The 12155-nt window shown below is 45.1% G+C and overlaps 1 protein-coding gene across 1 annotated transcript in view; it reads right to left on the minus strand.

Moving 5' to 3' along the window:
* IRAK2 (interleukin 1 receptor associated kinase 2) overlaps nucleotides 1–12155 on the minus strand; it is a 60057-nt gene that overhangs the window by 12659 nt on the left and 35243 nt on the right. The window contains exons 5-10 of the mRNA XM_037055603.1: nucleotides 11909–12103; nucleotides 11765–11829; nucleotides 8950–9064; nucleotides 7303–7412; nucleotides 4974–5169; nucleotides 1649–1711 (exon numbers count right to left, since the gene is read on the minus strand). Of these exons, the coding sequence (XP_036911498.1) occupies nucleotides 1649–1711; nucleotides 4974–5169; nucleotides 7303–7412; nucleotides 8950–9064; nucleotides 11765–11829; nucleotides 11909–12103 (744 nt within the window). The remainder of the gene's footprint in view (nucleotides 1–1648; nucleotides 1712–4973; nucleotides 5170–7302; nucleotides 7413–8949; nucleotides 9065–11764; nucleotides 11830–11908; nucleotides 12104–12155) is intronic.

The following is a 12155-nucleotide window of genomic DNA, read 5'->3' on the forward strand; positions in this document are numbered from 1 at the left end:
TAACTTCATGGTATTCCACTGTGGGAATGGTTACATCATAATTACTTTAACCACCTCCCAATTGAAAGATACTTCACTTGTTTGCAGTGCTTCACTATCATAAATAAGGCTACAAGCATCCTTGTCCATCTGGTCTTTCCTCACTTGCATGTGTTTCTACTGAACTGAAACTGCTGCATCAGAGTGTACACACATTTTAAACTTGGGTGGAAACCACCCAATTCCCTCTGAAAACACAAACATGAAAACATCCCTCTGTGTCCCCAAACACTGCCCTGAGCACAGAGGAGAGGCCCTCGCCAACCCCGCCGGGGCCACATGAGGCATGATCAGCTTTCAGCTCTCACGGGAATCTTGATGACATGCACAATCTTAACTGGGCAAGTACAACAACAGGAAATGGTGAGAGACTATATTCAGATCTAGAAGAAGAGGAAAAAACCCTAGATTTTTGAGTAAATGCTATCCTTCACATTTTTATAAACCATTAACAAAAAGAACCTCCTAGCAAATTTCACACAACTGGCTTGAAACCCTCCTTCTCCTGCCACGGTCACCCAGGGAACCCCCGAGCACTGCTGAGGATGCCTCTGGAGAAAACTGGCAGGAGACAGGAACTACTCTAAACAACCCACACTGACCACTTTGCAGTATCTGGAGCTCGGTGCCCAAAAGGACCAGAGCTCAGGGAGTTCAGGAGAGGAACAAGTTGTGACTTTCTGTGCTTAGGGGAGGCCCTCAGCTCTTTACCTCAAAGCTCAGGAAATGCTTCTGGGGACCAGTCACAAAAAAGCCAGCTACTCCAATGGCTTTAACATCAGGTCAGAAAAGGGGCTCCCCTCTCAAACTGATGAAGAGGACCAGAGCTTTCACAGAATTTGAAACTCTGCCAAAGACATGGGTTCAAATCCCAATTTGACTACTGATCTCACTGAGGAGCATGAGACAAAGTCTCTTCACCTCGGCCTCAGTTTTCTCATCTGTAAAATGGGGGTGATGATACTACTGAATTTATATGGTTGGACTACCATGAGAATTACACAGTCAGGGGAGTGTCATGGTTGAGAACTCAGGATCTAAAATCAAGAAGACTTGACTCAGAACTCCAACTCTGAAACTTAGTATAACTGAGCTTTCAGGCAAATCTTAGGGCCTGCTTTCCTTACCTATAGATGAACACAGTGCCTCTATCAATCTCACGGGGACTCTGAAGTGATTGAGAAAGCTAATTTACAAGAAGTGCCAAGCAGAGTCAAGCTGTGTTGTTATATTTTTGAAATCACACTGTATTATACATATGACAGTTCTCTGAAGGTACCATATATGGAAGTTATTGAATTTATTATAGAAACCTATGTAACGGGGCTGGAATCAACTTTTACCAATTTGAGGACAAACCCTATTTGATTGCCTAATATGCAGAGAGAAGAAATGAGTTTTCCCTAAACATTCTAAATCCTATTATCATGAAAAAGTAATTGTTGGTGAGCAGGTGGGGGTGGGAGATTAAAGCTCCTTTGCACAGATGCAAATCAAACCCTGGACGGAGGCCTCCCTCAATAGCACCTGTAAAATGGACACCCTTCTGACCCCTCATAGCTGTGAGGCCCAAATGCACCACCCAGGCAGAAGTAACTGGTTCCCTTACCAGGAAAACTGGGCTTCGGTTGTTATCCGCCGCAGGGATGCCAGTGAGGACCTCAGCTAACACCTGGAGAGAATGTGGAGTTAGCACAGTTTGAACACCCATGCATAAGGTCAGGCAGAATTCTGGCCAAGAGAGAAGCTTCTTTTTTCCTTTTTTTTTAAGATTTGATTTATTTATTTTTAGACAGAGAAGAAGAGAGGGAAAAAGAGAGGGAGAGAAACATCAGTGGTGGTTGCCCCTCAGGTGTCCCCTACTGGGGACCTGGCCATGCAACCCAGGCATGTGCCTTGACTGGGAATTGAACCAGCGACCCTTTGGTTCACAGGTTGGCACTCAATCCACCGAGCCACACCAGTCAGGAAAAGAAGCTTCTTCTTGATAACAAAGTCTGAGCTCCAGGCCTGGCTCTGACATTTGCCAGCACAGACTTGCGCCCAAAATCTGAACATGAAGAATATCACACTTCCTCCAACTAAACATGCCTCCCAGCTGCCTGTGGAAGGCTCGACCTACCTGATAGCAAGGCAGGGAGGATGGAAACCAAATGTGTGTGTATTACCATCAGTGTTATAAAATATGCATATATGCATTTATATGTATTATATAAACTACATGCATATATGTGCATATATATATACAGTGTGGGGCAAAAGTAGGTTCACAGCTGTGAGTATACAAAACACAGAGTTTAGTGTTGTGTTATCATTTATTAATTATTGCATTATTTTCCACATGAACAACTGTAAACCAACTTTTGCCCCACCCTGTATAATACACACACATTATATACACACACATCCATATCTATAAACATACATATATACATACACACACACTATATTTTAAAGATAATTCCATTTAAAAGTCCATCAGAAATGGTAAGCAGGAATTGCTACATCGATCTCAGAGAAGAGGAATCCATGTGCAGACATGAATTCCATGCAGAGAACCTCAGCAACCTCTACAGTATGTTTCACCCATATGCCTTTATTGACACTATTTGTTCACTAATTCATCCACTCACAAAAGGAGCACAGTGTAAGCCACCAAAAAATGGACAAACCGTGATGTGTGTCTTAGTAAACAAGAAACTTGCTTTGAATAGGAATTCTCAGCAGAGATGGCAGCATGATTGTTAAGGCCTCTCTAGTCAGATAGGCCTGGGTTCAAATGCTGACTTAGTTCCTTATACATGCAGGTGATCTTCGGGCAAGTAACTAAAATGAGCCTGTGCCCTAATCTGGTAAACGAGGACCTAGTGGTAGTGAACAGAAGAGGGTGAGTACCCCACGCTTCGTGTCAAATCTCTCTTCCACAGCCTTTCCAGAAGCAACCCATAATAAGTTCCCATTGACTGCCAAGAAATCCTCAGCTCCAGAGAAAAGGCCCACTGGATTAATAACAAAGTGGCAGTGGCCAGGAGGGGACAGCAGCGGGCACTCACTCCTGCAGCAAATGGACAGAAGCCCATTGAAAAGGGACTCCCCAGCAGCACCTGCCAGGAAGTTAAAAACAAGGGGAAATGAATAACTATTTCCTGTGCTTCTTCTCCACGGCAGGCTCTGTGCTGGGCCTTTTACAGAGATCACATGGAGCTCACCAAAACGTATACTGTGAAATGCAGAGTTCCCCGTAAGAGAAACCAAAGTTCAAAATCATACTATTAGTCAGTGGCAGGGCTGAGAAAGAGTGCAGGGAAGCCAGCGGGCACAGAATGAGTGAGTGACTGAAGGACTGCAGGAGGAAGTCGATTGCTACACCAAGAGCTGAGTTAAAAAGTCAACAGTAAACAAAAATCAGGAATGAGGGTATGAAGGTAGGAATAATAAAACAAACCACTATAATACTAATAACCTTGGTATGTACAGGGTACTGTGCTAACCAGTTTATGTATATTATCTTATTAATCTCCAGATGTACCGTTACCCCCTATTTTACAGAAGACAAAACTAAGGCCCAGAGAAAGTAACTGAGCTGGGACCCAAATCCTTGCTCTTGAGTTCTGCACTACAGTGCCTGGTGGTTTCAGGATTCAGTTCCACCAGGACTTAAAGGAGCAGGAGCCTGCGCAAGCCCTGCTGAACTTCAATGAGCCACCCAGTGGAGCTAACCGGGGCAAGGAAACCAGAAGAGCCCTCTGGCTGGGAGAAGGAAGTGGAATCTGACATGAGATGCTCGGCCGAAGGCAGAAAATGGCTCAGGGGGAAGGCACTCATAGGGAGGTGGACAGACAGGAGACTGTGGTCAGACAGGAAGTGCAGAGTTCAAGGCTGAAGAGGAAGAGAGAGGGTAACCAAAATACAGTTGTTTGCTCTTGGCAGAGGTCAACCAGAGACTGTCACTGTTCTCAGCCAGCATTTCCCAGACTAGATTCCACGGGACCCCAGTGCTCACAGACACTGAAAGAACAAGGTTCAATTATCAAATTAAGTTGGGAAACACAGCATACTGTTTGCCCGGCTATGGTAAATTCATAAGTAACAGATTAAAAGCTCATTATCATATTAAAAGCTCTGATTAATTTTGTGGTAAAGAAATCTTGGCTTTGCCTACCCCAGATTTGCCAAACCTATTTGGCCACCAAACCTTTAAGCACACCAAACCTACAGAGACCTCAAGGAATCGATGTTCTGTACAAATGTACCCTGGAGGCTGCTATTTTCAGACCACGAGCTCCTGGGAGAGGGACAGTATTTTAGTCACGGTTGTAGCCTACACAAATTCTACACACAGAAATAACGGACAGAGTGGTGGTGAGGATGAGTGAATGGGGAGTGAATGAGTGGGTAGCTGCTGGGTGGCTGGGTGAATGGGTGGATGTTGAATGAATGGTTGGATAGATGACTGTAAAGATGGACGGACAGGTGGACAAGACAGATGGATAAACAAGGATAAACACATCTGAACAGAATATTAAACGAGTGGTTGGATGGGAATCAGGGATGTCAGGAGATGACATCTGTAGCCTACCACCACCTGGACTCTCATGAGTGGCTTTACTTCAAGGGCTGGCCAATTTTTTTTCTTTAACAGACTACGTCGTAAATATTTTAGGTTTTATGGACAACAAACCAAGTCCTTGTCAAGTATTCTTTGTGTTTTTTTCAAATTATTATTATTCAATCTTTTACAAATGTAAACACTATTCTTAGTTATAGGCCACATGAAATAGGCCCTGGGCCAATTTTGGCCTGTGGGCCACAGTTCGCTCATATCTGCTATGCTTTACTAGAACACGGCGACCAGCCTCTATTACAGCCTGTGCTTGCAAAGGAGAGGACAAAGGAGTTCAGGCCCAAGTCTCAGCAGAGGAGGAAACTCTTACTATTCCACAGCTGAAGATGTCCACTCGCTTTGTCAGCTGTCCCACCTTGATGAAATCATCTGGCAGATACGCAGCTGAGGCCTGGAAAAGGTGGGTCTTCATCACAGTGTATTTTGACCTTTTGTTGACAGGACATAGGTGAGCGACTGGGTGAGCCAGCTTGGGGGTGAAGTTTTCATCTAGCAAAACATTGGAGCTGTGGAAAAGAAAGCAGAACCTTCTTTTTTTGGCCTGGACAAAAAGAGGTTGTCATGGGGACCCTTTTGGGAAACAACCTAGCAGTGAGCAGTGTCAGCTGCACTAAGTTAAGGTCACTGACAACCCTCAACGTGGAGTTTCTGAGCCAGTCCTGAGAGGGAAGCCCACTCCCACCGGCAAATGAGGGTGGAACTAAGATTAATCCTACTGCCTCAGGAATGGCATTTCGTGTGGCCAAATTCCCACAACCATCCTAACTGTCCACGCCAATGAACCTCAGCTGGCCAAGCCCATAGGTTGTATCAGTCCTCCAAACAGCCAAAGCTGTTCAGACCTCCAGCTCTGGCCCACCTGACTCAAGTCTAAATACCAGCATCCTTGCTCTCAACGGTTTGGATCATCAGCTGGTTGGAACAACATCCCATGGACCTAAGGATTGTGGGTTCCATTCCCAATCTGGGCATGTGCCTAAGTTACAGATCCCAAGCCAGAGTACACATAAGAAAGTCATTCTTTCTCTCTCTCTCTCTCTCTCTCCCTTCCTCTCTCTCTAAAAGTGATGAAAAAAAATGTCCTCAGGTGAGGATAAAAAAATAAAAATAAATGCCAGCATCCTTTGGCTGAATCTGGCCAGATTGTAGGAAATAAGAGCAATAAAAATATTCTTGAGCCCTGGCTGGTGTAGCTCAGTGGATTGAGCGTGGGCCTGCGAACCACACGATTGCGGTTTGATTCCCAGTCAGGGCACATGCCTGGGTTGCAGGCCAGTTCCCAGCAGGGGACTCAGGAGAGGCAACCATACATTGATATTTCTCTCCTTCTCTCCTTCCCTTCCCCTCTATAGATAAATAAATAAAATCTTTTAAAAAATAAAAATAAAAATAAAATATTCTTGAATCTACTCATCTAAACCACAGGAGTGAACTCTCAGAAACTACTCCAAAGGTGGGGGTGGGGGGAGGGGGACAAAAAAACTCAGCTAGATGTGTAAAACTGCTCAATGTAGGACTAAATACTAATAGCATTTTCAAAAGTAGACACCATGCCCTGGCTGGTGTGGCTCAGTGAATTGAGCGCTGGCCTGTGAACCAAAAGGTCATGGGTTCAATTCCCAGTCAGAGCACATGCCTGGGTTGCAGGCCAGGTTCCTGGGTGGGGGCGTGCAAGAGGCAAACAACTGATGTTTCTCTTCCTCCCTTTCTCCCTCCCTTCCCCTCTCTCTGAAAATAAATAAAATCTATAAAATAGACACCAATTCCAATGTTCACTACTAGAAGGGGTAAATAAATTATGGACAACCCTGCAGTGGAAGACTAAGAAGTCACTGAAAATGATGACATGCAGTGTTTACTGTGTTTAAACAAAGGAGGGGAAAAGAGAGCATGGTAACCATGCTGCCTTAGGGCTGAGACTGAAAAATGGAAGAAACTGACGAATCTAGCCGTGAGCCAGGATGACCTCACATCTTTTCATTTCCTTTCTTGCTATTACTTGGTTGTTTGTGCAACCAAGTAAGAATCACTGGGGAGAAAAGAGGAAAGAGCTTCTCCTTGGCAAATGGAAAGAGGACTTTGGGGGAGTGTGGGTTCTATGGTTTTGAGTTCAGATTTTCCAAATACTCTGGTATCTTCTGGAATTTCTCCCCATGCTGAAAGTCCTCAGACAGGGATCTCTTGCTCTTGGATGTCTGGGAACATGATAACTGGGGTGCACCATAACCTGCAGGGAGCCTCCATGACTTGAGTTGCTTTCACCAACAGGTACATAAGCTGGGGGCCAGGTCTCCAAGAAGACCGTGAGCACAGAGCTCAAAATTCCAGAAACTCGGCAAACATGGCCAGGTGCAGACCAGCTAGCTGGAAGTAAAATACATCAGAGGTGTGGGGTGCTTGTTGGGAAAACACCAGCTCAGAAAGACAAATGTGGTGACAGGTAGGCAGTTCGTGCTGACTGCAATCAGAAACACTGATTTGGGGGGTTGAAAACTGTTTTCAACAAAGAAAAGAGACCCAGGGGAGGCAAGGTGGGCAGAGAAAGGCAAAGAGAAGAGAGACCGGGAGAAGGGAACCATGGAATGTTGATCTGTCTCATCTCTGCAGCCTGAGCCCTTGGCAGGGTCCACCTCTCTCACCTCTTGATGTTGCCATGGATGATCCCCAAGCTGTGGAGGTGCTCCACTGCACGAAGCAGCCCTAAGAAGATGCTGATGCGCTGGGGCCAGGGGAGGGGATGTGAGCCACCCTAAGAGAAAGAAAAGGAGGAGAAATAGTGACACCTATGCCTTTTAAAGATCCAATGGCAGGGTCCTGGGCTTCTGTCCCTCCTCCAGCCCCTCCTGTCCTCTGCAACAGGGCTTAACCAGCATGGTTTACTGGCAGGGTACAAGTTTTGAGATCAGAATATCGAGGTGTAAATCCCAGCTCAGACATGCACTAGCTGGGAAAACACACTCAACATCTCTGAGCCTCCCTTTCTTTGATTAAAATGGACATGTCAATCCCTATTCCTTAGGGTTGTTGTAAGGATTCAAAGAATCCTTATGCTAGTATGTCCTTATACTAGCAGAGTGCCTGTCACACTGTGGGTGCTCAGCAAACAGCAGCTCTTTTTACCTTCCCCCACATGCTACCACTGTTGTTCTAAGACTGAATCTTCAGGCTAAATCACCACTTATTTTTCAAGTCCTGTCTTAGGTCCCACATCCTCTAAGACAGTGGTAACTTGGCCTTGCTAATCAGCTTCTCAAAAACTCTGAAATTTGGAGCCACATGAACCCAGTTTAAACCCTAGCCCTGACCCTTGTCAGCTCGGTTCCTTTGGGCAAGTCATTTTGCCTCTCTGTGCCAGAGACTCTCCTCTTGGAAAATGAAGAAAATCTGCTGGGTTGTGACAAGGCCTGGAGAAGGCATGTGTAATGCCCACAGTGTCCTGCACACAGGAAGAGCTCAGCACAGCTAGTGATCATTATTGTTATCTATCCTGGACTAACTTCTATTAAAGGGCCTTTCTGGATGGTCCCTCCCTCTCTGGACCCCTGCATGTCCTTAACCCTCGATTCTCTAACAGGGTGCTGCCTAGTCCTGTTCTCTGACCATGACCCAGCCTCTTACCTGACATTATTCACACCATGAATAACTGCTTTGGTCTCTGCCAAAGGAAGCAATAATTCCATGTGGAATAACTTTTCTCCCTCTGCTTCAGGATTTGATGGGAGGAAGGTTTGTTTTTAAAATTGTAATTTTCTTAAGTATTACACTAATGTGGTATAATATGCAAAAGGTACAAAAGCATGTGTGTAGTAAGTTTCCCTTCCATCCTGTGCCACAGCTATCTAGTTCCCCTCCCTAGAGGCAGCCAAGGTACCCTTTTCTTATATCTTTCCAGAGATATATCTATAAATACACAAGCAAATAGGTATATATCAGCATAACATTTTTAAATAGAACTTTGCCCCCACTTTTCCATACTTTGTATCTCTTATTTTTTTTCCTATTCTATTGCATTGGCTACCACCTCCAGAACAATGCTGAATAAAATTAGTGTTATGGGATACTTTAGTCTTGCTCTTGACTTAAATGCAATGCCTCTTGTCACATAAAATTTTTATAGGGTTTTACTTGAAAATATTTAGCCAGATGTTATCTATCCTGGACTAACTTCTATTAAAGGGCCTTTCTGGATGGTCCCTCCCTCTCTGGACCCCTGCATGTCCTTAACTCTTGATTCTCTAACAAGGTGCTGCCTAGTCCTGTTCTCTGACCATGACCCAGCCTCTTACCTGACACTGGAGTCTGTCCTTTAAAGAACCATTTGCCATGTAGGGGTAGATCAAACTGTAAAACTGTTTTCCAGTGCAGAAGCCCAGCAGAGGTAAGATATTGGGGTGGCAGCATCTGTAATCAGGCATTAGTGCAGGAGTTAGGAGTCAAACAGAAAGAGTAATCAAAGACTTCTCTGGCCCTGGCTGAGAAGCAATTCCTGTTGGTTGGAATGTCATCCCAATGCACCAAGGTTGTGGACTCCATCCCCAGTCAGGGCACACACAAGAATCAACCAATGAATGCATAAATAAGTGGAACAATAAATTGATATTTTCTCTCTCTCTCTCTCTCAAAATCAATCAATAAAAAAAATTTAAAGACTGCTCTAATTCCTCACTTCCTACACTCTTCTACCCTATCTACTGTGCTGAGGCCCTAGCACCAGAGTAGAAAGATGAAAACTGCCTTCCTGCAAGGAGCTAGAAGTCAAGTTGCTTGAACTTATCCTGCTTCCCTGCTCTGCAGCATTCTGACACCTTAGCCACCCCATCTTCCCGAAGCAGAGGCTTGGACATTAAGCAACAAACCCAAGGTTATAACTAGCCATCCGTGAAGCCAGGATGAGACTGAAGTCTGTTTGATTCCTAGCACTGGAGTTCTTCCCCCAAATCCTCTTCCAATGGATTCTAAGTCACCAGTCCCTCCTGACTCTCCTCCTACCTCTCTGACCGCTCTTTCTTGACCTTTTTCACTAAGACCCTCCTCCTTCACCTCCCTCTGAAACCTAAGTCTCCCAGGCTGGCCCATCATGCTGTATTATAAACTGCTCCACTAGGTAACTCCTACCTCTATGAAGGACATGTTCACATCTCTCATCTCCATACTCTAGGTCAGGGGTTTCAAATTCATTTTCACTGGGGCCACATCGGCCTCGTGGTTGCCTTTAGAGGGCCAAAATAATTTTAGGACTGTATAAATGTAACTATTCCGTAACTGTTAAGGAGCTGAAATTACATTCGGCCCTTTGAAGGCTACTGCGAGGCTGACGTGGCCCCCGGTAAAAATGAGTTTGGTGCCTCTGCTGCAGGTGAACGACCTGGACTTGACAAGCCCCAAACCCACTTCTCCACCCTCAGTGATACCGCAGCAAAGGGCACCACCAACCATCCAATTTCCTAGAAACCTCCTTATAGCCTCATTTAATTATAAAACTATCATAAATAGTTTCAAACATCCCTTTCATTCCCCTCTCCTCTCTCTTGGGTCAGATCCTGCTGGACTCTCCCCAGGACTATTGTAATGGCCTCCTGCCTGACCCCTCTGCCTTCTTCCATGCCCTCCGGCCATCCCACTTCACACTTTTCATACTCATTAAAATTATTTACACACCACTCTCCGCATTGACCATAAACTTCCCCAAGGCAGGGCAGTGTATTTTTCAAGGCCCGCACTCCCTCAAGCAGCCTGGACAACTCACAGTTGCTAAATCAACGAATGAAGGAATGACTGCCAACTCCAGGGTGGCACTATGCCAAGGTAGAAGAGATATTAGACTTCCAGTCTCCATTAAATGTGTGGGTTACATTGGTATGTGTATACATGTGTGTATGTGTGTACACATGTATGAACAGAGAAAGGATGAAAGAGTATCAAAGGATTAAAATATATCAAAATATTAATACAGCAGTGGTTATTTGTAGGTGCTATGGAAAATAGGAGATTTCTATTTTTTTATTTATGATTTTATTTCTTAAAATACTCTACAATGACCATGCATCACTTGCCCAAGGCTGCACACTGGCAGAGGAAACTGGACAGGGACCTGCCAAGGCTGCAAGGTACACAGCACGTGCCAGGGCCCTGGCAGACTCTGGGAAGTTCCCATCAGTCAGTGGTGGCAGAGCCGGAACAAGTCCCTGGTCTCCCAATAGTCCTTCCCCTTCTCTTTCTCGTTGCCACCCCGCTCTGTGACAGGGAGACTCACTCCACTCCTCCAGCCTCAGTTTCCCCACCTGTAAAACGAGCAGGTTTGAGGACAACTTTTAAAGGCCAGAACTGGTCAAGACCAGAGGTTAGCAGAATTCCTCTGTAAAAAACTAGACAGTAAATATTTTAGACTCTGCAGGCCATGTGGTCTCCATTCCAATTCTCAACCATACACTATCTCACAAAAACAGCCACAGACAATATGGAAATAAACGAGTATGGCTGTGTTCCAATAAAACTTTATTATGCATACTGAAGTTGGAACTTTTCATCTTTTTCATGTGTCATGAAATATTCTTTTTATTTTTCTCAAACCATCCCTAGTTCTTGGGCCATGCAAACGCAGGGAGGGCTGGATTTAGCTGGCGGGCCGTTGTTCATCGGATCCTGCTCTAGAGCACTAGGGTTTTAAGACGGATTCACCCTGAGAATGGGAACTAGCAAGTCTCTGCCCATCTGAGAAAATGAGATGGAAACAGATTTCTTTCCCCCTGGAGGAAAGGAGTTGGGCCAAGGGAGCCAAGGTTCTTCTGTAATTCTAACCTGTACGTATAGTTGCCACATAGAAAAGGCATGGACTATGGAGCCAGACCAATCTAGGATCAAATTTGGGCTCTGTCACTTACTAGCCATGTGATCGGGGACAAGACACTTAACCTCTTTGTGCCTCAGTTTGCCCGTACACAAAAGAATGTGGTAACAGCAGCTAAGTTTCATGGTTCTTGGGAGGACAAAATGAGTGTATCCACACAGAGTGCTTAAAACATGCCTGCCTCACAGGGAGCACTGTGTAAGGGTTAGCTGTCATCATTATTAAACAGAGTATTTTCCAAAGGGGAGGCTTACCTTCGACAAATTTGTTTCTCTGCTTGCAAGAATTTCTCAATTGATCCTGGGCCCGAGCAGGCCGTCTGTGGGAAGACACCGAAACATTAAAATTCAGCCTCACCAAGCAGCCTCCACCTGCTACGAGAGACAAAGAATTCTCACCTCTCTGAGCTTCTTGCAAACAAATGGCGTGCCCTGCCTTTGTCCTCTGTAGATGTCAGCAAAAGTCCCCTCACTGATTTTGTGGGTTTGATTGAAGTTATCAGTTGCCTGAACCATGTCCTCCTCGCTCCAGAAAATGCTGTCTGTGGTCTGGGTCAGAAGTGTCTCTTGCTTAGGAATGGAGGTGCTTAAGTCCTGGGGTTCGGAGAAGAGACAGAGATTGCGATGGAGTTAAAATGGAAAATGT

The sequence above is a fragment of the Sturnira hondurensis genome, unplaced genomic scaffold (assembly GCF_014824575.4).
Source record: "Sturnira hondurensis isolate 20B ecotype Veracruz unplaced genomic scaffold, ASM1482457v3 Scaffold0008723, whole genome shotgun sequence".
Lineage (NCBI taxonomy): Eukaryota > Metazoa > Chordata > Mammalia > Chiroptera > Phyllostomidae > Sturnira > Sturnira hondurensis.